The sequence below is a fragment of the Anas acuta genome, chromosome 1 (genome assembly GCF_963932015.1).
Source record: "Anas acuta chromosome 1, bAnaAcu1.1, whole genome shotgun sequence".
NCBI lineage: Eukaryota > Metazoa > Chordata > Aves > Anseriformes > Anatidae > Anas > Anas acuta.
This window is the reverse complement of record NC_088979.1, coordinates 1,292,464-1,319,572: the sequence shown is the minus strand read 5'-3', so window position 1 is coordinate 1,319,572 and position 27,109 is coordinate 1,292,464. Positions and strand designations below refer to the sequence as shown.

Below are 27,109 nucleotides of genomic sequence, written 5' to 3'. Positions count from 1 at the left end.
AGAAAGCTAGCATGGGTTACAAGAAATTCTCCTATAAACCAGGGGTGGAAATCAGAAGGAAGAGAGCCAGGCATTGCCCTTGAGTCCCACAAAGTCTGCAAAAACCCCAATCCTGCATCCCCGTGCAATGGAGCAGCCCTTGCGCATCGGTGTTGGTGGACAACCAAACCATTGAAAATCATCCCCAAACGGCCCCATTTTGCACCAAACACAGGGAAACTGAGACCCTTGTTGGCCCAGCACCTTGCTGGGCTCTGCAGGACTTCGGTAAGGAGCCACCAGACCCAGAGAGGAACATCGTGGATGGGCTGGGACCTGGGGGAACTCAGGGAAAGGACAATGAGGTTGGGTTTTTATGGGGTTTGGGGCTCTGGCAGCTGCTGTCTGGGGGCTGTCTGGGGGTTTTCAGGGTGAATCTGCTCTTTTCTCACACTGGAAATGATAAAAAGGGAAGATTTGCCGAAATTCATCCTTGCCGTGGGCTGTGCCAAATCTGGACAGGGCCCCCCAGCACCTGTGCCCCTGGGAGGATGGAGGGATGAGAGCAGGGGGTGGAAATGTAAAATGGGAAGTTTCTGTTCAAACAACCACAATTTGGGCATTAATGGCTAAATGGAAATTAATGGGATGGGATGGGATGGGGATGGGGATGGGGATGGGATGGGGATGGGGATGGGATGGGGATGGGGATGGGATTGGGGATGGGATGGGATGGGATGGGGATGGGGAGGGTGAAAGGAGGAGAAAAGAGAGGAGAAGGGAAATGGGGAGGGGGTGGTATTGGAGGGAAAGGGATGGAACGGGGACAAGTGGCGGGTGGAGGGGGGATGGTGGCAGTTGGAGGTGAGGGCAGGGTGGTGGCAGGTGGGGGAACAGGCCCAGATGGCAGTTGGAGAAGGCATGGCCAAGGCGATGGCGATGAGGGGGATGGGATGGGATATTTTGGGATGAGACAGGTTGGGGTGGCAGGCGGAGGGGCTCCAGGTGCCAGTTGGAGGCAGGGCTGGGTGGCAGTGGGGTGGGGGCACAATGGGTCCCTGTGGGGTGGGACACGGAGAGGCCCCACTGAGGGCTGGTGGTGGGAGAGGTTGGGAATGGGGCTTTGGGGGCAACTGGGGGGGGTTGGGGGCTCTGCTGGTAGCTCAGGGAGCCCAGCAAGGGGCTGGGGGAGCTGGGGAGGGGACCTGGCTGACGCTGTGTCCCCACAGGACGTGAGGGGCACAGGGATGGGGACGGGGCTGTGCCCACCCCTGAGGGGCACGGGGGTCGCGGGACTGATCCTGCTCCTCTGCCCAGGTGAGGGGAAGGGAGGCAGGGAGAGGGGTGGGATGGGATGGGATGGGGATGGGGATGGGGATGGGATGGGGATGGGATCGGGATGGGGATGGGATGGGGATGGGGATGGGATGGGATGGGATGGGGATGGGGTGGGGATGGGGATGGGATGGGGATGGGGATGGGGATGGGGATGGGGATGGGGATGGGATGGGGATGGGGATGGGATGGGGATGGGATGGGGATGGGATGGGATGGGGATGGGATGGGGATGGAGATGAGGTTCAGAATGTGGGATGGGGATGGGCAATGGGGGTGAGGGGACATAGACATGGGCTGGGGTCGTGAGCAGGAGGATGTGCACTAGGTTCTGAATCTTGAAATTCTGGAAATCATCTAATTTTCCCCTTTTTAAGAGTTCTCCAGAGTTTCTTGTACCTAAACTTCTTTAAAAGTTGGCATTAGCATTGAACTTCTCAACCCACTCTTTTATGCCTCTCGTTGAAGAATCTGAAGTTTTACACGTCAAATTTTTAAAATTTCCCACTTAAAACCCTCCTTCTGCACTGAAATCCTCCCAGCCTGGGGTGAGCCACGTCCCAGCTCCCTAACCTCAAAACCTTTCCAGGGTTTGCTGAAGCGTCGAGCATCATCTACTCCGAAGTGACGGTGCCGAGGCAGCTGGAGCCGAGGCACGGGGCTGACACAGAGGTCGGGCGCTGTTTTGGAAATGATTTTGGAAACTCTTTTTAGCCCCTGGGTGCCCCCAGCCCTGACCCTGCCTCTGCCCAGGGGGATGCTGCATAGGGGATGGAGAGATGGGAGGGGGGTGGCTCCGGATCCCAAAATCAGCCCAAAGACAGGGCTTCCCTGGGGAAGGCAGGGACCATGGAAAACAAATAAATACCCCAAATTTTAACACGCATTGTGTTACAGGAGGACAAGGCTTACTTAATCATGGCAGAAGGAAATTACCACGTCGTCCACCTGACGCAGGCAAAGTAAGGCTCCTCGATTCCCCTTCCTCCTGCACAGCTCTGATCAACCCCCACCCTGAGAAATTTTGCTTCATTTTCCAGAAATCTGGTGGCCAAGGACCTCCCGGTTTTCACTTACGGGGCCGAGGGGGAGCTGATAACCGAGTTTCCGTATGTTCAGGTGAGGGTTGGGGTCTGCCCGGGGTGCCCCAGGGGACAGAAGCAGTGCTGCTCGCCGAGGGGATGCTGTTTCTGAAAACATCCTTTTTTTTTCCACTATTTGTTTGCAAAAGGAAGGGAATTGTACAAAAAGTTGCTAAAACCTGGAAAAAAAAAAGAAAAAAAAAAAAAAAGATTGATTAGAACGCTTGATTTTCCTTTCCAACTTGTAATGGTTTTTTTTTGTTTTGTTTTGTTTTGTTTTGTTTTGTTTTTTTTTTGTTTGTTTGTTTTTTGTTTTTGTTTTTTTTTTTTGTTTTTTTTTTTTTTTAACAATTTAACTCCACCAAAAGAAAAATTGAGGAATCTGAAAAAAATACCACCCCAAAATCATCATTATCCAAATACTCCTTTTTCTATCAGCACTCCCTCAGCCTCCTCCACCCCGCTCATCCTCCTGCTTTTTCCCTGCTCACCTCCCGCACCTTTTATTTTCGCCCAAGAGGATCCTGCCCCAAATGAAAGGACAGATTTTTTTTAAGGTTCTTTTCTCGTGTTTCCCTTTATGGGTGCATTTTCTGAGCCCTGTCTCAGGAGCTTTTCCCATGGCTGAGGCCCCGCTTGCCCCTTGCAGGACGACTGCTTCTACCAGGGGTTCGTGGAGGGCTCCCCAGGCTCCATCGTCTCCGTCAGCACCTGCTTTGGGATCAGGTAGGGTGCTGTGGGGCTGGGTTTTTTTGTCCTTTTTCAGAGCAGGTGATCCCCCTTCTGCCTGCCTCCTGCTCCATCCCATGGGTAGCGCCCAAATCTGAGAAACTACAGGAGCAAATTTTAACGTAGGGGTCTAAAAGATGCATAGATCAAAGAAAACTGGGGAGAGAGTTAAAAAACTGTTAGAAAATCAGTTTTTAATGAAATATTTGGCCAAGCAGTGTGTTTTGCACACCTCTGGCAGGCTGTAGGCAGGATTTACGTGCCAAAACACTGCAGAGACACTCAAAAAACGCACAGTGAGCAGATGCTGCTGGGGACACCTTCCTCCTCAGGTGCACCCCACATTTGGGGTATTTTTGGGGATATTTTCATGTCTGGCAGAGCTAAAAGGAACCTTTTCTATCCCCTGTTTCCAAAACCACGTAAAATGCTGGCTCGTCCCAAGAGCCCCGAACCCCCTGAGGATGCTCCTGGGGCTCCCAGCTGATGGCACAAGCTCCCGAGGGCTGCCCCGCACCTCCATCACTTTGCTTCTTTTTTTTTTGCACTTCTTAAATAATTTAAGAAGCCGTCTCCTTCACGTCTCTTACCAGCGGAGTGCTGCAGTTCGGAGACCTGAGGTACGAGATCCAGCCGGTGGAGAACTCCTCCAGCTTCCAGCACCTCATTTTCCGAAAGGCGCTGGCAGGAGGCTCGCCCCCGCTCTGCCGGGTGCCCAGGGAGCACCAGGACCTGGGCACAGGGGGAGAAATCGCAAACGGGAGCAGGAAAATCCTGGTTATCGAGGTAAGAGCTCCCCATCCGCTGTTCAGAAACCCAGTTTCCACATTATCAGAGGAAATCAGTTTGCTCTGGCTTCATTTATTACAGGACCTCACTGATGTGCTCATTTTCGGAAACACCCTGGTTATAAAAAAAAATAAAAATGATTTGCTTTGATTTGCCAACGCTTCCAGGGCTTGCGAGGACTTTTGTCGTTGCTGTCCCTGCTGTCAAAAGAGCCGAGATAAAGTGTTATTTCTGTACCTACAAGTGTGGATTATTTATTATTTATGCCAGCGTGCTCCGATTGCATTGGGTGAAAGAAATAGAGCGACGTTCGGAGATGCTGCCTTCTGATAACAATACGAAACACTTAGGTGAAAGAATTACTTACCAGCTATATAAAAAATATAGTTTTTTAAATTGCTACAATTTCACTGAATTTACCGAGAACCCGCCAGAGAGAGGATAATTTATAATAATAATAAAGTGGTGTCTGTTCATTGGAGAAGAGAGATGAGTCCCCACGCTTAAATGGGTCTTAAGCAAGAGAAGTTTTGTAGCCATGCATGACTCTGCCATTTTTTCTTCTTCTTCTTTCTTCTTCTTCTTCTTTCTTCTTCTCCTTTTCTTCTTCCTCCTCCTCTTCCTCCTTGTCCTCGTCCTCCTCTTCCTCCTCCTCTCACTCTCAGGGAATTACTAAATCCAGGTGGTCCCCACAGCCCCGTGCAGTGAGAGAGGCTTTTGCAGTATTCTGGCATGCCAACGAATAAATTCAATTTCTTAAAAGCAAAAATTTTTGAACCCCAAAATGCCATTCTGGGGTTGGGAAGTCCCCGTGCTGCAGTGAAATCTTGGCTGTAGGCTGATGCCATCAGAGATGGGACATTGCTACCACTGATGACCCTGATCCTTCCCAACCTAGATGATTTTGTGATTCCTTGACTCTATACCGATGCAGTAACCGACTGCAACCACTTTTCCTTCTCCAAAATATTTGCTATGTTCTCGTACTGTGGGCACCAGGGAAATTATGGACCGGGTTGAGTAACAGCACCTCGTTTTTTTTTGCAATGTGGTGGAAAAAAAAAGCACCTCCCAGAGTGTGACCTGTGCCATTTGATCTTTTGCAGGAGGTCCCCGGGCTCCAGAGCCTGCCCGTGCCCACCCGGTACCTGGAATTGGCTCTCGTCGCCAACCAGGAGCTGGTAAGTGCCAAAACTCAGCGCCGTGGGGCTTTGATACTGCTCCAGCTGCTCAGTGCTGGAGGCTTTTCTTTGCTCTGAGCCCCACTTCTGAAATCAGGGGGCTCCAATGTCTGTGTTTAGAGGAGAAGGGGGCACTGCTTCTCAGCACCTGAGGGAACCAAAGCACATTCCTGTGCCTCTCGCCATGGGAAGGAGATGATGGTGCTCACCCCGTGTGTGGGCGCTGCTGTGATTTGAGGCCGGGAGAAGAAATGGTTTTGAAATAAGTGATGAGGTCTGACTGCTGAAACACGCTCAGGGACGCACCCAAGCAGCCATTTCTGGGATAATTGGAGAGTTTTGAAAGCTACTCTGGTGTTTATTTGAAATGAAATGGTGCAAAATGGTCCCAAGGGAATACGCATCCTGGGAAGGCAGCAAAACCCAGGAGCTGTGCCCCCTCTCCAATCCCAAAAGAGGTGGGGATTCAGCCTCCCCACCACCCCAAGGCACCAGCTCTGCTCCGTGGGGACCAAATTTTTGTTTAAAGAAGGCAGATAACAGGTAGGCAAGTACGCCTCTCCCTGCACCATCCTATCGAATGAGCAGGGACCCATTCAATTGGGCTCCTGTCGGTGCCAAGAGCCATCCTCTCGAAATAACAGAGCCCCAGTGGGGTCAGTGGGGTGAGAAATCCCACACCGTGATTCTGACCGACGTGGTTAATTAGGATTTCAGCTGGGGAAGGGCTGGTGCAGACCCACGGGGGGCTGCAGAAGGTGCAAGGGGAGCTCCCCACGCGGGCATCGCGAGGCTGTGACGCATCCCCTCTCCCCTTTTCAGTTCAAAGCTAACAGCTACAACGAAACCCTGATGCTGCACCTCTTCATTTCCATAAGCAACCTCCTCAACACGGTGAGCACCCACGCGGTCCCGACGGTGGTGGGTGCCCTGGGAAGGGCCGGGTGCTCAGCCTCTCATGGGGAAATGATGGGCTCCCGAGTGATGTAACTCCCACCCCCCTAAAAAATCCCTTTGGGCGTGAGTGAAGCCAGTGTAAAAATTATTACGAAATTATCCCTAAGCACCTAAATTATCCTTAGCACCTAAACTTGGTGCTAAGTGCTTCTTGGTGGCTCATTATGATCTCCACTTCATCATCGCCCTGCTCTGAGCCCTAGGAAGGAGCACAGGGGCAGGGTGCCGGGGCATCAGCCCCCAGCTCAGCCATCCCAAAATGAGCTGCATGGAAAGCCCAATTAAATTGATATAATTGATGGAAATAAAGAAAATGCTCGGCTGTTTCGGCGAGCACCCCCAGGGACGGGGACCCCACCACCTCCCTGGGCACCCCCAGGTGTACAAGCGCATGAAGCTGCAGATCGTCATCAGCGCCGTGGAGATGTGGACCAAGGGGGACCAGGTGATGGCCACCCACAGCCTGGAGCAGACGCTGCAGGTCTTCACCAGCTGGTGCCAAAAAGACGCCGCGGTGCGCATCGAGTACGACCACGTGGAGCTGCTGCTGTAAGAGCCCGCGGGATAAGGGATAAGAAGGAGCAGGGGCACCTCCAGCCCCATTCCCCTTCCAATTTTTGCGCCCATACACCCTGCGTGTTTCTGTCCTGGTGGTATCTCACGGAGGAAAATGTTTCAGATTAATCAGACCATGTTTTAATCAGCGCCCATTTGTCATGTAAATTGGTACAAGGAGGATTTTAAGTGCTTTGCCCTTCCCTTTCCTTGTCCTCTTTTGTATTTTCCCAGGCATGCGGAGCGTGCATCGCATTTCCAATTCTCATGCCGTTGTCTGTAACTGAATTATTATAATCTCGTTTTTAATGTGAACCATTTTGTATAGATTAGCCGTTCATTTTTAGACGTCTTAATTCGTCGGCGTGTGGTTTACAGCAAAATATTTGAATTAAATTGTTTTGCTAGGAGGGGGAATTTGGATCTCACACTGCCGATGCACTCACTTAAGGACTTCATTTATTCCCTTTTTAACACCTAGTGCATTGTTTCTGTTCTGACTGCTCCTTTTACTTCCCTTTGATGGGAAACAAACCCTCTGCATGCTAAAATCTCCGATAAATGTGTATAAATATGCATTTACTCTATAACACAGTCACTGCGCACAGGGAAACCTTGCTGAGCAGCCCCAGAGCTCAGAGGGCAGCCGAAGGGATCCCCGTTGATCCCTTCAAGGAAGGAGATCCCCATTGGCATAGATCTTCAAGAAATGAGTTTATTGCAGCCTGAAGCCATAATTTTCCAGCTGTAATTCCCGCAGGGTATCCCGTTGTTATGATGATGCTGTTGCTTTCCTTTAACACCCCAACCTCTCTGCTGCAGCGGCCAATATTACGCAGAGCGAGGCTTTACCTGGAAGGGGATGATGTGCCAGCCCAACTCCGTCGGTGTCGTCTCGGTAAGGGGAGACCTCACAATTTGTAACATTGCCCCCATAATTTATCCTCCCACATAGCAGCTATAATGTCACCGAACCCCAGAATCCCAGAAGGGTTTGAGGTTGGAGGCACCTCTGGGTCCATCCGGAGCCACCCTTCTCCAGCAGGGACACCCGGAGAGGGTCCCAGCACCACATCCCAGCAGCTTTTGGGGATTTGAGTCACGACAAGTGCCAGGCTGCTTTGGGTGCTGTCCCCCAGCTCAGGATCCTGCAGCCTGAGCCCAACACCGAACGGTGTTCGCAGGCTCCATCTGCATGGCTAAAGGAGAGCACCTTCCATTCACAAATTTCCCCGTGAAATCAGCATTAACCTGAGTTATGCCCAGATTTTGCTGTAGCAGAGGACGTAGATCTCTCAGGACACCTGGGCAGATTGCAGACACCTCTCCTAGGGTGCAAAGAAGACGTTCAGGCATTCAAGGTGCTCGGTGATTTCCATCCAGCAGCTGGCACGTGGATTTTCCGGGGTTGTTTTAATGCCTATCAGTGTACACAGATGCAGTGTAAGGCTCAAGATAACTTACACAGCAAAGGTGATCACTGCTCAGTGTTATTATGTAAAAAGACACAGTTCCAGCAAGAAAAAAAAAAAGAAAAAAAAAAAAGAAAAAAAAAAAGAGGAAAAATAAACTTGTCATATTCACAGTGAACCCTGGGATTTAATTCCTTGTCACTCCTGGGTTCAGGTTTTTCAGCAGATAACATCTAAAAAGGGCATCAAAAGGAGGTGATGTTGGTCTTGTTTTTGTTGTTGCTTGAAGAAGAGGTGGAACAAATCCCCAGTGTTTCCCCAGAAAAAATTCTCTTTAGGGGTTTTGTTTTCCCTAACTGGTTGTTTGCTCTGCAAGCCCCCAGCTAGCACAAATTGTACAATTACTGAGCAAAATTCAAGAATTCTGGGCATGAACTTGTCCGCATCAACATCCCCTGCTTAGGAAAGTGTGGACCTGAGATTTTTTTCTCCCTGGGTGCAGTTTTCTGGCCAGGACACCATCAGCGACGTGATGACCCTGGCGCACGAGATCGGCCACAGCCTGGGCTTCGACCACGACGACGCGAGGCAATTCTACGAGCAATTCTGCAACTGCAACTGCACCCACAGAGGATGCATCATGCGCTCGTCCCCGGGGTGAGTACGGCTCGGTTCTCCCGACATCATTTTGGGTGAAAATCGGGTCATTGCCTCCTTCTGCCCTGCTCTGAGCAGCTTCTGGGTCGCTTTAGGGGCATGCATCTGCCCCATTCCTCCACAATATATTTTAATTCCTTTTTTTCAGCATCTACCTGGCATCCAAGCTGGCCCTGCGTTGTGCAGGTTGTAGGGCCAGGGGCTGCCAATTTAAATCCCTTCTAATTTTAATTACTCTACCATTCCTTATCAAGTTCTTAACAAGGTTGTGAGAATAGGTTTTTAGGTGAGACAAGGGACTCCAGCTCTCCCTGAGCCACAAATTCACAGCAAACTCGGCGTCCTTGATCCAACTGGTGACATAATAATTTTTTTATTAATTTTCCATCTGCTTTCTCCAAATACTCCTTGCTGTTGGCTTCTTCGTGTCAGGTTTGAAAGCCTCCTGCAGATCCAGGGGTTACTGCACCCTTCCTTTTGCACTGCCTCTGTAGGGATGCTGCCTTTGAAAATAAATCTCCCAGAAAAGTTGCCTTGCATGGGGCAGGAGCTGCTCCTCTTTCCTGCTCCCTCGTTATATAGCCATAACGAAGATAAAAATTACAAACTGTGTTTAGCTTCTCTATAAAACCCTCTGCACCAGATGATTTAGCTTCTCTTTTGGAAATCCTCACGCCCATGCTCCTGCATGGCTCACCACTCGATGTCATTTACCTGAGCCTTTTCCTTCTCTCTTCCAGGCACCTATTGCTGTCTCCCATGTCCTTATGCAAGAAAAAAAGGAAGAAAAAAGAAAAAAAAGCCTTGTTTCCCCTAAAATTTCCCATATTCCTCATTGTTACTTAATCTCTCTGTTATTCTTTGACCCCACCAATTACTTCATGGTTTTATATATATATATAATCCATATTTTTCTTGCAGATCTTGCTTGGCATTCAGTAACTGCACTATGAGAGAATATTACGACGAAGTAATCAAAAAAAATAAGCCTTGTCTGTTCAACATACCATCCTTAAAACCTTTTCTTTTTGAACTCTGTGGCAACGGCATCCTGGAAAAAGGCGAAGAATGTGACTGCGGCAGTGACGAGGTCAGTAATTAAATATTTCATTGCAATCTATGGGATAGAATGGGGTTAATAAAGTGGTTTTTTTTGCAACTATAAATGCTCACCAGCTCCTGGGAAGGAGCAAACACCGAAGGGTTACGTGTCCAAATGAGCCCGTTGGCTTCCACTTCCATGGACACCCTTGAAGTGGGGGTTTACCCAACCATGGCTTTATTTGTGTGCAGAAAATGCGTGATTTTTGTACATGCAGAAGGTATTTAGAGGTAATTTAATGTTTTTTTTTCCTAGCTGTGGAGGGACCTTTCCCAGCTGACTGTGCAGAGCTAAGGGCGAGCTCGTGCAGTAGGGGGGCTCTGGCTACCAGGGGCTGGCCAGGAGCTGCTGGGAGGGAGATGACTCCAAACCTTGTCCACCTGGAAGGGTTTTTGCCTTCTGGTTGTGCTAATTTTCTTCAAAATGGGGGTCTGCAGACAAAAAAAACTCCCTGAGTCAGAAGTCAAAGCCCAAAAAGGGGCATGTCCTTGCCTCCACCAAGCTCTATAGGCAAACTATTGCCACTTGCCCTCTTCTTGTCTATAAAACCAGAGTTTTCCTGTTCTTTCTTCTATTAAATTTACCCCGAAATCAGTGGAGGAGTTTTCTAGAAGTGCTTTTAAGAGCACTTGCGTGTTGGTGTCTCCACTGCCATAACGCTAGGACGTGCAGCTGTGGCTCACCAGGACGGTTGTGTTTTCCATCAAGAACTCTCATTTTTAATTTGTAAAGTTGTTTTTTGTACAGAGCTTTTGCAGCCTGGTTAAACCATACAAGTGTGCTGACCAGAAACCCCTCTTATCACCCCCTTTAACCTCTCTCTTCTCTATTTCCCACATTTTTTCCTCCCCAATCCACCCTAGGCTCTCCCTTTCCCCCACTCCCAGCCATCTCTTTTTGCACATCCCCACAATCCCCTTAAAATACCCCACAATAATTTTTACAGCATCCTCCCTTCCCTCTCAAATAACTCATTCCAAGCCTGGTCTCCCCAGAAGGCCCAAAGAAAATCTTATTTTCTGTCCGTTACCTCCTTTTTTTGGGGGTTTGTGTGCCTGTGTGATAATTCAGTGCTTCTCCCGTCTCCTTTTATTGTTATTATGCTAGAAAGCCATCCATCAGCTCTTCTTACAAAGCAGATATCCCTACCTTCCAGGTACCCTTAAAACCTCAATAATTAATTTTCTTTATGGGACAAAGCTCATCAACACCTTGACTGCTTCGGGGCAGGGAATCTGAACTTTTAAATAATTAAAATTCCTTAATAAAACAGTTCCCTGCGACACAGAGCTCCACAAGCAAGGAGCAGCAGAAAAACAGCAGAGATTTTCCTGAATTCCCTGCAATTTCACGTCTCTTAAGCTAGAGAGGAGCATCTGTAACAGCGGGATGTTTTGGTGTCTCACCCCCAGGCATGCCTGGAGTCGGGATGCTGCTTCTCCTCCACCTGCTCGCTCGCACCGGGGGCTTCTTGTTACAGGGGCGAGTGCTGTCACAAGTGCCAGGTGAGTTACAGCAGGACCTGCTGCTACTAGAAATTAGGGTAATTAATGCCTTAGCTGCTCCTCAGAGCTGTTTGTTCGGTGCTATCGTGTTTATTCCCCATATTTCTCAGTATATTTGGTCTGAAAATATGCGTAAGCATGATTGGAATCTGCCCGTGCTCCCGCAGAGAACAAATTGTTCCGAAACAGTGAAATTATGGCCGAGGAAAACCCTCAGCAGGAGCAGCAAACCAGGGCGCAGGGACAGCACCGCACCCAGCAGCCAGCCACAGGCGTTGGCAGTCCCGGAGCAGACATCCCACGGCCACAAGAGTGGCCAAAAAGAGAGTTTTTAGGGAAAATCTAGCAGCAGGGTACCTCTAGAGGCATCTCTGACTTGTTCGGCCCGAAATGTGTGAATAAAACCACTCCTCGCTCTGTCTGACGTTTTGCAAATTTAAATCGTTCTTCATCTTACACTTTTGGGGCATTCCCTAAGATTTTGCCACGTGGATTCGAATAATTTGGACCAGCCATTGTGGAAATAAAAAAAAAAATAAAAAAATAATTAAAAAAATCAATTCCAAACTTTTGTGTGCTTTTTTTTTTTCTTTTTTTTTTTTTTTCTCTCTTTTTTTTTTTTTTTTTCCTAGTTTCAGCCCGCAGGAAAAATCTGCAGGGAATACAGGAGCACGTGTGACCTGCCGGAGTTCTGCAACGGCTCCTCGGCCACCTGCCCCGAGGACGTGTTCAAGCAGGACGGGACGCCCTGCGGGGACAACGACCGCTGCTACGAGGGGCAGTGCCACAGCCACGAGGCTCAGTGCAAGGCTTTGTTCGGCAAAGGTAGCGCATCGCCCGAGCCAGAAGTAGCCCCTGCCTCCTCCCTTCTCCCTGCCCTCTGCTTTGAAAAAGTCCTTTTTATTTTTTGATTTTTTTTTCACGGTCCCTGAAAATTCATTGTTTGCTCTTTGTGATTTAGGCAGGCTTAGGTGTCTGGAGGGGTTACCTAAGAATATAGGTGATCTTAACCAAATCTACAACTCAAATCCCGATGATTGCTGCTGTTGTTGCTGATGGGGAAGCAATTTTTCTATGAAAATACGCACAGAAAAATCACAGAATCATGGAATTTCTAGGTTGGAAGAGCCCTCCAAGATCTCTGAGCCCAACCTCTGACCTAACCCTAACCAGTCCTCCACTAACCCATATCACTGAGCTCTAAACGTCTTTTAAAGACCTCCAGGGATGGGGACTGAACCCTGAGCAGCCCATCCCAGTGCCCAACAACCCTTTCAGTAAATGTCGTGGTTTAACCCGGCCGGCAGCTAAACACCACGCAGCCGTTCGCTCACCCTCCCCCCTCCCTCTCTGGGACGGGGGAGAGAAATGGAAAGTGAAGCCCGTGAGTTGAGATAAAGACAGTTTAATAAGACAGGAAAATAATAATAACAAAATAATAATAACAATAATAACAATAATAATAATATGGTGATAATAGGGAAATAATAATAATATGTACAAACAAGTGATGCACAATGCAATTGCTCACCACTCGCTGACCGATGCCCAGCCTAACCCCGAGCAGTCGGGCCCCCTCCCCCCGGCTAGCCACCCCTATATATTGTTTAGCATGACCCCAGATGGTATGGAATACCCCTTTGGCTAGTTTGGGTCACCTGTCCTGGGTCTGTCCCCTCCCAGCTCTTACTGCACCCCCAGCCTGCCCGTTGGCAGGACAGAGCAAAAGGCTGAGATGTCCTTGGCTTAGTATAAGCACTGCTCTGCAACAATTAAAGCATCGGGGTGTTATCAGCACTCTTCTCATCCTAAGCCAAAACACAGCATTCCACCAGCTACTAGGAAGAAAATTAATTCTAACTGAAACCAGGACAGTAAATAAGTTCTTCCTAATATCCAACCCAAACCTCCCCGGTGGATGAAATATTACAGAATACTTTTTAAATACCCCGTGATTTTATATCATAGAATCATAGAATATCCTGAGTTGGAAGGGACCCTTAAGGATCATCAAGTCCAACTCTTATATCATAACTGTATAGATGAAACAATATGTAAATAAATATACTATAATATATATATATTTTTAATAGTTAGGGTAACAAAAAAGAGGTTTTCTCAGGCAGCAGTGGTTGCAGTGCCATTTAGGACCACTTTGTGCTCTGTGTCCCATGGGAATGGCTGATATTTGCCCGTAGAGAGACCCAGAAGTAAAGGTGTGCTGGCAACAGCCAGTGGGAACACCCTTATGCTACTGAAAGCAACAGCACCCCCAGTTTGTGCATCCAAATTTCCCCCAGTTCCAACTTGAAGCGATTTTTGAATGCCTGCCCACATCCTCCCCGAGATATTTCAGTTCTGTAGGAAGTGCCCAACTTCCCCAGAGCATGCCCCGTTCTGTCCTTCCCCATCAGCAACAGCAGCAGCAATCATCAGGATTTCAGTTGTAGATCTCGTTATGAACTTATGCATGTCAATTAAGCCAGGTTTCTCTGTATTTGGGCACGTTTATGAGAAGTTTGGAGACTTGAAGGTGGTAGCGCCATGAAGGGCACGTCAAAAAGGCAAGGATATTGATAAGGCAGATTATTTCTGTCATCATCTCGACATGGGAACTGTCATGTGAAGGGCTGATACGGCCATCTCAGCCTTCTCTGTGTTATACAGCAAGTTAGAATTAAAGGGGAAAAAAAAAATAGATTTGGGAAGATTTGCAGTCTGTATTCCCATCTTGTGCTCCGGGTTGTTCTGGATAAATGACCACGGTTTGATTGTTGGTTGATCTCTTGGTGGCCGATGTGTTCATGTAGCCTCTTCATTCTCACATTGACCAACCTGGTTCATAAAAAGAACTGGGGAAAAAAAATAAATTGAAAAATCCATAAAACGTGGCAGGTCCTTTCAGGACGATCCCACGGAGCAGCAGGAGGGGTTAGGGGTGCAGGTCTGCACCTCGCCATGAACATCTCTGTTTTTTTTTGTCTCTGCAGCCGCCCAACGTGCCCCGTTGAGCTGCTTCAGGGAAGTGAACATCCGAGGTGACCGCTGCGGGAACTGCGGCTGGAACGGGACCTACTACACCAAGTGCAAGGAGGAGTGAGTGCCACCAGCACCTGGCTGCTCAGCGGGAGCAGGACATCGCCCCGTGCAAGGGGTGTGCAGCCCCAGCACCCTGTTCCATTGGATAATCATTTTTTTTTAGCCTTTTAGCTTTAATTCTTGTCTTGTTGCTGCCGTGCGCAGCATCTCCAAAGCCCCCTCTTTCCTGACCTTTCCTCATGCTTGCACTTGGCAGTTCACCCAGGACTGGGACATTGCCATCATCAGAGCAGACACTAGAGTGCAAATTCAGAATTTGAGCTAATTTCTTATTTTCCCACTGCACAGGCAGAAGTTGAGCTTCACTGTTGCCATCTCTGAGCGCAGAGATGAGCTTCTGAGGAACTCTACCTGGCATAAATATCAGTATTTCTCATACAGTGTTTTTAAAAATGGCAAAACGTGAAATTTGAGGGTCAGAAAGACAAACAGATTTGTCTCTGCTGCTTCTGGAGAGACAGACCCAAGGGCTGCACCTATATGTCCCATGGCACTGACACCACTGGGTAGCATGGGATCCGTGTCAGTGGTACTCAAACACCTCCAAAAAGGGTTGGTTGGATGGGAATTGCCTACAGGGGTTGACCCTGGACAGCCATAACCTCTGCCCATGCCCAAATTGCTCCAAGGGTGTGAGCTGGAAGAGGCCAAAACCATAGCAGGGTGCTCAGCCAGCCAGCAGCACGGGTCAGCACATCCTCGGATGTCTTCACAAACCTTGCAGCAGTCTGTCCGTCTGTCCGTCTGCCTGTTTTAGGAACATCCTCTGCGGAAGAGTGCAGTGTGCCAACATTAAACGAGTGCCGGTCCGGCAAGACGGCGAGACCGTGGTGCAAACCACGGTGAACAACGAGCTGTGCTGGGGGCTGGAGTTCCACCTGCCCCTGGACACGCCTGACGAAGGCTCGGTGAAAGACGGCACGTCGTGCGGGAGGAATAAGGTACCCATGGATAGCCAGGGGGATACAGGGATGGAATAGGATGGAGGTTAAATGGAAGGATTTGTTCCTAAATAAAATGTTCATGATCTCCAAGATAAGCCCCAAAGTGTTAAAGGCTCCTTTTAGAGGGGGAAAAATCGCAGCACGTCACTTTGGCTTTTGTTCTTGGCTTTTTTCTTCGTCTTCTCAGGCATGAAAGATTCTCCTCTTCTTTCGAAGCTACTAACCAAAGTCAAAGTTTATCTGTTGTACATAAAAAAAAGAATTTCAAATGTTCTTCCAAGAACAGGGCTCACTCCTTCCCTTTGACCCACACAGAAAGCTGAAGACCTGTCAAGCTGGTGACAGACTAAAGGATCGGTTTCCTGCTGTCATATGGCAGCAAAAATACCTCTAAGAAAAGCCCAGGCACTGAGTTCCACCAAAAGGGAAGGAGCTCGTCAGTGCTGGCTTCAGCAGAGTTCCCCTTTCAGGAGAGAAGGGGCTCATACCACCCACCAAATGCAAATAGTTTTCCCAAAACTAACTAATTTGCAAGGCAAAAAGCCAAAAGTGTAACTCCTCCGGTCCCCTCCTGCCCAGAGGAGATACTTGGGTGCCTCCTGGAGATATGAGGATGCTCCAGGTGAGCAAACAAAACCCCTTCTGTACTTCCAAGGCCTCGTTCATGTCCTAGGGACTGGACAGGATGAGACAGGAGCCTACTAAAATTGGCACAACTCTCAGGTTTTTTTTCAGCTCTGAATTACTCCTGAGCTAGAAGAGGTTTCGGTGCCTTTTGTAGCCCTCGGTGGGTTTGTTCCACCTCCCTTTTGTTTGTCTTTCGTTCCATCTCTTTGGTTCGTCTTGACCCTGGAAGCCAAGACCTTCATTTTATATTCCCCCGGTGCTTGTTTGGAGAGAGGGAATGAAAAGCCTCGGATGAAATGAAATGAGTGAGAAGACTTGCCGGGCCGCTTCTCAGTAATTTTATCCCGAATTCGGCAGTCAGTGCCCTTTCCTGGCATCTGTCATTTTACCTTTTCACCGACGTAGATTTGTTTCTTTCTGCAATAAATCTGTCTCCTTCTGCAGATATGTATAAACAGGACGTGTGTCAGTGCAGCTTTTCTCAACAGCGACTGCACAGAGAAACAGTGCAACGGCAAAGGGGTAAGTAGAAAACCTCCAAGCATCCTTTAAAGAGCAGCATATATGAAATGTAAATTTGTCTCTCAAAAGCATCAGTGGAAGCCCATAAAGGTTTCCGGATCAGCAGCACACAAAATATTTTGTTTTTCACCCATGGTTTCCTCCCAGATCGTGCTCTGACAGTCCGCAGCCCTTGATAGCAGCGTTCATCGCTTACTTCTACCTCTTGTCTTCTTTGTTCCCTCGGATGTTGTAAAAGCTGACTTCTACATCGTAACGCTTCATCCTTCATTGCACCTGTCAGTGCTGCTGAATTTAAATTAGCTGGGCTTGGAGAGATCCTCTGAAAGATGCACGCTCGGTTATACAACGCTGTTTTCCTCGCAAGTCGCAGAGAAATGGCAGATTTTGTACGACACGGGCTGCACTTCATCTTCCATAAAACGTACATTTCGGGCACTGATACTGGCAGAATTATTTCACATCAGTTTTTTTCTGTGATGTCACTTTCAGGGTGCACATCCCTCTTTCCTGATAGACGTTGTAGGCGAGCAGGAGATGTGTCTGGGGAAAGTCTGGGGAAGATTTGCTGTCGTGGGGCCTTTAGCTGTAATATCAGGGGGAATCTGTAAGAAAAATCACGCTGGAAACCCACAGCTGGAGGAATCTGTTGTCTCCTTTTCATCTGTTACCACGAGCTGCAGCTAGCTGGGTCCACCCTTAGTTATGTTTTTGGTAAAAGGTAGTTGGAATAACCATGTCTTTTTGCTGTCCCTGGAGAAAAAAGGGTTTATGACCCTAAAAGACACATGCTTTTTCCTCGGGAAGCAGTTCTCCAAATTAAGCACCCTCGAAATGTAATAATTATTGCTCTGTATGGCTCAGGCTGCAAAGAAAAGGAGTGAAGAAAGCAAACCTCCACCCTGCCACCACAGGGAAGGGGAGAGAAATGTCACTCGAAGCCCAGCCCCTGTGTTTGTGCCTTTACCTGGGAAAGCGAGCAATTTTGGGATGGGGCAGTAGAGCTCTGGGTCTGTACAGCCAAACAGCATCACGGCTAACAGCAAACCGTGCAAAATCAGCCAGCCAGCATCTAAAGAGGGCTAAAAAAGCTCATTCAGGGCTCAAAAGCCCTGATTTCTGAGTCACGTGGAGGTGACAAAATCACTTGGGATGTGTTTGTGACATTTCATGACAGAAATAGGGACGTTCGCAAGAGCAGGGTAGCTCTGCAGTTAATAAAGACGACGAAAGTGCTTTCCAAATCTGCAGCGCAAACAGCTTGAGGATTGCACAAAGCACTCCTACCAAGCTGGCAAAAAGGCACGAGTAACCAGGCTGTGGAGCTCATCCTGCCCTTCGCTGCCACGCGGTGTTTCTCTCTCTTTCGTGCCCTAAAATATTGATTAATTTTCTTCTAGGTGTGCAACAACAAGAAAAACTGCCACTGCGATTTTGGGTGGGCCCCTCCAGACTGCAAGCAGGAAGGATTTGGAGGCAGCGTCGACAGCGGTCCACCTCCTTCGTACTACTGTAAGCCCTGCACATCACACTGCCTCTCTTGGCATTATTTGCTCTTGAACAAGCTCAGAAGTTCCCCACCTGTATTTCCAAATCATTCCAGGCTTGGTTCAGGCATCTCTTTCTCCCTTCCTATTTAAATACATCAGATTTGGGCTTGCTGGTCTTTGTAGATCCCTTCCAATTGAACTATTCTGTTCTATTCTAATTTATTCTATTCTAATTTATTCTATTCTAATTTATTCTATTCTAATTTATTCTATTCTAATATATTCTATTTTTTTTTTTCCTCTTATCTCACTTCTTTTTACCCCTCCAGTTGTGCTTGCCTTGCCTGCCTCTCTCTGACTACTCCCAGGGCACCCAGAGGAACTGCAGATCGATTCCATTAAGCACAGGGGCCAACGAGCCAGCCCACGGTTCATTAAGGCAGCTGATGAGGAGTGTCTTTTGAGCTCATCAGAACCCTCTTAGGAGAATCTTCCTTTCCTCTTAACAGAGATCTCCAGCCGAGCTTCAATCCTGGGAGAACGGGGCATAAATAAATATTTTCCTGGCACGTACCCCTGAGATTTACCCTTCTGCTTTCCTATATATTATGGGCAATAACTTGCTGATGAGCAGAACGCCACAGTCACTCAGCAGCACTCCAAAACCCGACTGCTGGCAGCTTTCAGGCTCTTCCCTGACCCTCTTTGCTCATCAGTTCTGCTGCTGATGAAGAATGATGAGATTTTTTCTGCTGCTTATTTGGCCGGGCTGATGGCAAGTCGCTCGAGCCCAGTGGCACTACAGAAATCAAGCTCTTCTGGGCAATTAACAGCTTCTATGCTGAATCAGCTGTTCCTGAAACATCAACCCATCGTGATATCTCACCCGCTGGTGTGGCGGTGAAGATGCCCAAGTGGCAACGTCGTGCTCCTCTCAATTCATGGAGAAAGGCCAGCGCCAAATTTTAGGATCCTGCCGGAGTCTTCCTGGTGGCTGCCCAGGCGTGCTGGGAGGAGCGAACCCTTTTCCACCTTTTCCACCTTTTCCACCTTTTCCACCTTTTCCACCTTTTCCACCTTCCCATTCTCCTCCAGACACTAGCTACAGGCTGGAGCCTCAGCCATTAGCAGAAGTAGATGTTCAGCTCAAATTTCTTATCCGCTATATCTCGGTATTTCCTCATCTGTGCGCCCTTATCATGGAACAACCTTGGAAGCTTTCCATTTTTTTTCCGACCTCGCTGGTTATCCTCGAGCTCCTTACCACGCAGTCCCAAAAAGAATCCTTGCTTTCAGGCCCATGTAGTGTTATTTTACCCCCTGTGCTGCCTACCTCAAGGCTTTTGATTGTTTCTGAGAATGGTCCAAATGCTGGTGGCTCCCAAGCAGGCAGTGGTGGAGGTGCCTCGGAGACCTGAGCCCTTTCTTCTCCATTTCTTCCCTTTTTGTGCCAAAAACGTCTGGTGTGCGCAGAGGGTAACGTTCTCTCTTTCTGTTTTCCTTTCCAATCAGGGGGAACTGTAAAGAATATGGGTAAAGCTACTGGGACACTGGTTTTACTCTTCTTGGTTTCGGGCATTTTGGTGTACAAGAGGGCTGAAATTGCGGACTACATCCGAAGGTAGGTGACACTCCAAAAATTAACAATTTCTAACCAAGGTTCTCGGCATTTCTTTGTTCCCTGCACAATACTGGCCACCTCTCTTGAGAACCAAATTTCTCTTGCTTCAAAGACAATGCAGAGGAATGCAACCGGGAGTGCTCCGGGCTGGGAACAAAGCCTTGTCACAGCTGCCTCGTATCCAGAAATGGCAGCAAGAGCTTAACATTTTTTAATCCATTCTGGCATTTTTTAAAAGGTTTCCATAGAAGTTTTGAAATGAAAATCATTGTCTAACTTCAGGGTAATTTTTCATATAGTTCTGTTTGTTTTGTTTTCTAAGTGGCTCTTCCTTTTTTCTCTCTTGAAATTTATGGTTCAATTCATTTACTTTTTCCTTTGAGGTTTGGGAAAAAAAAAAAAAAAAGAAAAAAAGGGCAAACAAAAGTTGAAAAAAGAGAAAGGTTTTAAAATAGTGTGCAGAGGATAAACGCTGTCTTATCCTCTTACTGGTTTGCACATTTTTCCCAGGTCAAATGGCTTTATAAGCTTAACTGAAAGAATATGGGAATGTGACTACAGGCGGGGAGAATGTTCCAAATCCCACAGCAGAAAACGAAAGCTGGCATTCCCCTCGATGGTCTCTGCACATCCACATGCTTCAGATTTGCCGGGCTGATTTATGGTGCCAAGAAGCAGGATGAACAGAAGTTCGTTCCGCTCTTGGCAGCGGGACTGCCTAGCACCCAGCCACCCTCCAGTACAACCAGTTTGGGTATCTCCACCCCATGCTGGAGTCCCCAGAGCAGCTCTAAGAAATGCTTCCCCCCTTGTCCCAGTGATCTGTGGTGTCTCTGGGTCTTGGGGAGGAGATGGGGTTTATCTTCACACTTCTCCTCTCTTGTCATTTTACGTATCCATGCCATTGAACGTGATTTTGGGAAAACAGCCAGCGTTTCTCATGAGGTATCTGCACCTTTTTCTGCATGAAATCCCTGCCCAAAGCTCTGTTCCCTGAGAAATTTGACTTTCCCTTATAGGTGGCAGCTCAGAAGACAGGAAAAAAGACGTGAAACAACTCCTTCTTCAAAAGAGGTAAGAGGTCCTCCCATTCCCAGTTAAAAACAACATTTGTGAAGGGGTTTGGAGCACTGTAGCTTTTCCATACTCTCCTCACATCTTTTTCCTTTCTCAGTAAGCGTTGTTCCCCCTCTTCTCTCAGTCCATGTTGAAAGGTGCCAGGGAGGACAAAAACAAAGCTCAAAAGCTCAGCAGCGTAACTGCAGAAATTTGTTTTGGTTCAGGTCAAAAGGCAGTTTAATGTAAAAATACCAAGTTCCTCCAAATAGAAGCGTGTTCAGACTGATTGCTTCAAGGGCTGACATCAGCATCACAACACAGCTGCAGAAAGCCCAAACAAAATCCCAGAGCTTGTCAGAAAACAAGAATTATGTCCACCTCGGAGCGAATACAAGATCTCTGCCGAAACGACAAAAATCATGATGGCCTCGACTCCAGCCACGTGTGCAGGAGGCTGAGAAGAGCCCTGGGGTCAGAAATTCCTGGTTTTCAGGAAAAAACTGGAAGATGCTGGTCCTATCATTTGAAGAAGTGACTGAGGGGGGATTATATCGGGTACTAAGCCCCACCTACATCCAAGGCAACCAAAATTCAGGCCTGACTTTTTAGGTTTATTGTGGGCAGAACAAGGAGTGATGTGACTAAACTGCCACGTGATATTTCGGGTAGGAAAAAGTGAAAAAAAAACGCTGAATTTCTTTTAAAATTGCACTGAAGAGTCCACTACATCTTACAGAACAAGCAAAACTTTGACACAGATGGGAAAACTTACTTTTTTTTTCTGTCGATAGTTAATTAAAGTCTGGCAGTCGTTGTCTCGAGATGCTGATGAAATCCAGCCCTGGACATAGCGCAAAGGAGACTGGATAGAAAACACGATTAACCAAAATTTTAGCAGAGTGTGAGCATGACCTACAAAACAAGAGGGGAGCAGAAAAGGGAGGCTAGGGAAGGTATGCTGCCTGCTGTCTTTGTTGCTAATCCATCATACGTGGACTCTAAACATGTCACAGGAGTCTAGAGGCGACAGATTTGATAAAATGCATGTATATAAATTCTGCTGAGGACACGCAGTGTAAGAATTGCACTCCAATTTTGCACACTATGAGAAAGAAAAGCCATTAAACACGGGAGAATACCAGGAAAACACTGAGGCACCAGGGAAGAGGTTGGAAACTGCAGCCCAGGGAACAGAAGCGAAGACAGGAGGTGCCTGGCAGGTGATATCCTGTAATATTCTGAGGAATGCAATATCCCAAGAAATGTCCTCTCATATAAAGAGTTATACACGCAGCACAGCAATGAACTGGCTCAGATCGAGCACAGCCTGGGGAAAGCCTCACCACTAACAGCTGATCCTTGTCCCAAGGAGCTCTGCCGATGGCCACTGCTTGCTTCATTCAGAGGTCTTTTTGGATCCACCCTCCACAAAACGTGTCCACTCTGAACCTGCTCCTCCTCCCGTGGATCCCAGGGCTGTGAAATTCACAAAAAAAAGGTTTTTGTTCACTCTCTGAAGCGTGTCTTTCCAACAAACACAACTGCTCCATTATATACGTCTTAAAATATAAACACCGAGCTCTGTATCATCAAAATAAATTAAAATTAAAATTATTTTAAAATAAATTTTTAACAAAATAACCTCCAATAAGTAGAATAAATTGCGCTGACATCCACGTTTTATTTTTCAGGAGAGCCTGGCAGAGGCAGACAGAAGTCCTACGGATTAAGCCAGAGCAGGGCCTCTTTGCAGGACACAAGCCCCCGAAAGAAGGATGGAAACAGCCTCCAGAGGGCTCTGAAAGCAGCCCCACGTACCGCTGGCTTTGTGGGAACTGGCCGTGCTTCCCAAACCTGTCACGTTAGTTTTGGTTTTGTTCCGCTTTAAATAACATTACCTCCACTGAAATAAACAGTTTTCCTTCCGATTTCTGTTGATGGTAAATCCCTCATCTGCTAGGAGCTGGGCTCCAGGCACCTCAGAGGTTTCCAGCTCTGGTCCAGCCGTCTCTGGTCCTGACCTGGAGAAGGTGAAAGAAAGAACAACCATTTATTTGACCCCATAGGCATAAAAGAAGACAAAAAATGCTGCATTTCTCTTTGAAATACTCACCCCTGAACACACAGCTGCCTTGCGTGGGTCTGCCTTGCAGTGGGCTGCGGCCACAGGGATGTCCACGAGGTCTCCTGAGTCCAAAAGCTGAACGAGAACAAAAGAAGGGGAAGCAATATTGTTCCTGCACCTCACCCACACGAGCGAGCCAACACGAACTGCTGGCAGCAATTCCTGTTCTGACTTTCAGTCTCCAAAAAGGCAATGGAAGATTTGACCAACTACAGTCCTGCATCCCGATGAGCTTCCCATAAAGGCAGCCCCCCCGCAGGCTGGGCTCCTGAGCAAAGCATACAAGCACCTACAAACTCATTCTTTATATTTCCAGCCTTTTTTTTCTCCCAAATCCTTCGGATACTTTTCCTTTTTGAGGAAGGAGCCCTCGCTCCTAAACCCTGGTTTCAAAACCAGCCTGCAAATAGGCAGGTGGACCAAACTTCCCAATAATTCATCTATACGAGGTTGCTAAAGGACTAGGAGGGGTGATGACTCTTGGTGTGCAGCCCACAGGAGCATGAAAGGATGCTGAGTACCTGCAGATGGAGGAGCAGCTCGCTTCAGCAGGTACCTCATGGTACCCCTCTGGCCATCACCTCTGCTGCGCCCCAGAAATCTGTGCATTTAGGAACTTCTTCACCAAATCATGGATGTTCTTAAGGTTCCTGGGTAGTAAACGGGAAAAAAAAATCTTTAACTGTTGGATAAATACAAAAATAAAATAAAATAAAATAAAATAAGAAAGTCAGTTTTTGCTTACTAGAAGATGTTGGAGCAAGTAAAACAACAGCAACCGTGTCATAAAAAAACACAAATAGGAGGCACCTATGGGTGGCTTCAGCCATAAATCAGCAACGGTGATTTATGAGGATGAGGATTTGAGTTCAGAGAACTGAGCTGAAAGCAGCGGCTCCAGATTTCACAAAACCAAGGACTTGACTCCTCAGGAGGGGTTCGCTGAGCTTTTTTTTTGTGGGGCTCAGCAGCCAGGCTCAGCTCCCAGCAGCTGAGTTTGGCCCTCGAGGTCAGCTGGCATCCTGCACGTGGATCACAGATTGCCAAGCTCCTTCCCCCCGCGCACTCAAAGTGTGATAAAAACGAGTATCTGCCCACAGATATCACTTGTGCATGACAGTAGCAATTCTCAGGAAAGCCTTGTTTAACTGATGGGAGGATTTTTTCCACATATGCGTGTCGTTTTCTGCATCGCCATCTGGGGCAATGCTCATGGCAGAGAATCCCACACGGTGCCTGCAGACTCAGGGCTCTCTCTCGAGCTCTGGAAGAGTTTTCCCAGAAATACCCAGCCCTCAAGAGCTGCTCATTTGGCTTTGTTAGTGTTTCTTCCTGGCCATGAAAGCTGAAGATTTCCCCCCGTGCTGTTCCACTTCGGAGGAAGGGCTGATCTGGGGATCTGCACAGCAGGCTCGAACTCCTCTGGTGGCACTGCCACCAAGGTCCTTGCTTCAGGTGTGCCAAAACTGGAACACAAGTGGGCAACACTTCATTAATAGAAAAGGTGTTACCCTGCAGCATTGTTCCTTCACAATTCCTTCCAATTTAAGCAACTTTTGGGGTACAGCAACAGCAGCAGTCCATGTGGACATGTGTGCACTCCACGTGGGGACAGATCCCTGTTTGTGTGGAAAAGCTACAGGGAATTAAGGAATTAAGGCCAAATAATGTTCTGTGCCTCTTTTCAAGCTTCCGAGGGTGGCTTTTCTATAGGAATAGTAACTGGAAATAGTATTTTTATCCTTGTGAATAACTGCTGTGCACCATTCAGACTGAAAACGGCTCCGACATCCAGCAGGCAAATACCACCTCATCTCATTTCGAGAGTATGTCAGGTCTCACGCTCAGCATTTCCATTCCTGGGTCCTTTCACAGTTTTCTTCCCCAACCTACGTGTCTCCGAGGCTGCCCAAACCCTGAAACAGTGCTGAGTCTGTGGGCAGGGAGAAGCAGATAAAGCTGGTGTGTGCTCTGAGTCTCCTTCACTTTGCCAGGCTCTCACCTTTTTTTCCTTTCCCATTTCTCCTCCTCTCTGCCCTCACGTCCTGCTGGAATTGCACCGTGCACCGACGTGGGCAGTTGTCCAGCTCAGGCTAAGCTCCTGTCCTGCAGCTAATAAATACAAATAAAAATAAGTAAATAAATAAAAATAAATAAATAAATGCAAATGAGAAGAAAGTTAATAGGACAAGGTGATGAAGGGATGAGCTCTGAACCCACTGACTGCCGCACCTCTTGCATTCTCAAGTGCAGCTGATATTATTACAGCTTTAACTGAAATTTAATCTAAGCAGGTTCATATAAAAAATAAAATTAAAAAAAAAAAAAAAAATCAGAGTACTCTTTCAGATTCTTCACAAGACGCTACATCCAATTTTTATTCTTGAATCATAGCATGTAGAAAGAATAGGTAAGACAAGGTTCTTACCGAATTTGAGACTGTTTGGATATTTTACAAAAAATAATGTGAATGAACAACCTTTTCCTCTGTACATGAGAATTCTTGCCACTCTTTCTCCAAACAAAATATAACAAATACCAGTGTATCTCAAAGTGACAAAGTGGAGATGTCAGGAATGTAACCACAGGTGAGAATTGTTGATGGGATCCACTCCCTGCTTGCAGTGCCTTTTGGCCAAAGGCAGGGGTCTGGCTTTCGGTCCTTGTTTTCACGGCTTTTCTGCCTTTCTACCTGCTCTTGTTGCTTCTTTCTTGCTCAATTCTGTACTGACAGCCCCAAATTAGCCCTGAGCACAGAGTTCAGACGGCACATCTCACCCAGACTGAAGGGATCGTGTCGCTCAGGGTGTCCTGCCACCTCTCCGAGGACAGAAAATCACCCAAATCATCCTTCTTCCTCTGACAACTGGTGCAGGACTGGCATTGACGGCGTGCTGAAAAGCGAGGGGAAAATAAATGGCAACAGAACATCAGATAATATAGGAGACACTGTACAGATTAAAAGGTTCACTTTCAGATGGATTTGTGTAGAAGCAGTGTTTATCTGATTACTCCACAGCCACCTCCGAAGCCGTAGGCTGCCACCTTGCAGTATTACAGAAAATAGGCACTGTTTGCCTCACGGCACCACGCGTGCCAGCTAAACCCTGGCCAGAAGACTGAAAAAGCACAATAATCGGTATGCTCAACAAGCTTCAAATTATCACGAGTGATCCCGAAGCACCACCGCTACAGACGGCGAGCCCACAGCTGGAAGCGAGCTCCAAACCCCTGGCATCTGATCGGAACTTGTGCTTGAATAAATGAATTTATTGGGGAGAAATCAACCATCTTCTGACACAGTCAGCTCACGGCGAGGCCGTCTCCATTCGGACAGCATCCTCTTGGCACGGGCACCAAAACCTGTGGTAACACGCAGCACTTCTGGCAGGAAAATAGCAAAGTACTTAACGGTGACTGACGTCTTTGTCAAAAACAAAAACAGCAACACCAGTAAGGAAGTGCTGGCTGGAAACCAGTGCATAACCCTCACATTACACACAGAGGAACTGGTGTAAAGGGCAGAGGTTACGCTGGGTTTGCAGCTCATAAGGACTTGGCAGGCTTCTGAATTTATCCCCACCTTCACCTAGAGGGTCCTGCACCTAGAGGGGAATAACCCCGAGCACCAGTACGGGCTGGGGGCAGCTCTGCAGAGAGGGACCTAGGAGTCCTGGTGGGCAGCAGGTTGACCACAAGTTGTTTTGGGCCAAGAAGGCCAACAGTATCTTGGGCTGCATTCAGAAGTGTTGCCAGCAGGTCAAGGGAGGTGATCCTGCCCCTCTACTCAGCCCTGGTGGGGAGTTTTGTGTCCAGTTTTGGGGTCCCCAGTACAAGAGGGACATGGAGCTACTGGATCGAGTCCAGAGGAGGGCTATGAAGGTGATGAGAGGACTGGAGCACTTGATACAGAAGGATAAGCTGAGAGAACTGGGCCTGCTTAGCCTGGAAAAGCAAAGACTAAGGGGAGACCTCACTAATGTGTATAAATATCTGAGGGGAGGTGGCAAGAGCATGGAGCCGGTCTCTTTTCAGTAGGGCCCAGTGACAGGACGAGAGGCAATGGGCACAAACTGGTGCACAGGAGGTTCCAGATCAATATGAGGGGGCACTTCTCTACTGGGAGAGTGACAGAGCACTGGGACAGGTTGCCCAAAGAGGCTGTGGAGTCTCCTTCTCTGGAGATATTCAAAACCCGCCTGGGGCTATCCTGTGCAAGGTGCTCTAGGTGATCATGCTTGGTGGGGGGACGTGAGCTTGATGATCTTCGGAGGTCCCTGCCAACCTCGGCCATTTGGGGATTCTGTGATACCATGGTGTTTGTGAGAAGGCCATACGG

At 47.9% G+C, this 27,109-nt stretch overlaps 1 protein-coding gene across 1 annotated transcript; it reads left to right on the top strand.

Annotated features, from left to right (window-relative positions):
• Nucleotides 1–1,226: 1,226 nt before the first annotated feature.
• LOC137850043 (disintegrin and metalloproteinase domain-containing protein 21-like) lies at nucleotides 1,227–23,128 on the top strand. Its single transcript, XM_068670277.1, has 21 exons — nucleotides 1,227–1,296; nucleotides 1,868–1,986; nucleotides 2,212–2,276; nucleotides 2,355–2,433; nucleotides 3,046–3,122; nucleotides 3,719–3,911; nucleotides 5,021–5,095; nucleotides 5,918–5,989; nucleotides 6,432–6,601; nucleotides 7,430–7,505; nucleotides 8,522–8,676; nucleotides 9,598–9,766; nucleotides 11,191–11,283; nucleotides 11,916–12,108; nucleotides 14,274–14,379; nucleotides 15,140–15,323; nucleotides 16,398–16,475; nucleotides 17,876–18,047; nucleotides 19,385–19,586; nucleotides 20,606–20,660; nucleotides 22,337–23,128. Exons 1-21 carry the CDS (start codon nucleotides 1,227–1,229, stop codon nucleotides 22,373–22,375), a joined length of 2,442 nt encoding a protein of 813 aa, XP_068526378.1. The 3' UTR covers nucleotides 22,376–23,128.
• The last annotated feature ends 3,981 nt before the right edge of the window (nucleotides 23,129–27,109 follow it).

Coding starts and splice junctions, on each gene's coding strand:
- LOC137850043 (XM_068670277.1), top strand. CDS start 1,227: ATGGGGACGGGGCTGTGCCCACCCCTGAGGGGCACGGGGGTCGCGGGA. Junction 5,096..5,917: donor TCGTCGCCAACCAGGAGCTG/GTAAGTGCCAAA, acceptor TCCCCTTTTCAG/TTCAAAGCTAACAGCTACAA. Junction 12,109..14,273: donor CAAGGCTTTGTTCGGCAAAG/GTAGCGCATCGC, acceptor TTGTCTCTGCAG/CCGCCCAACGTGCCCCGTTG.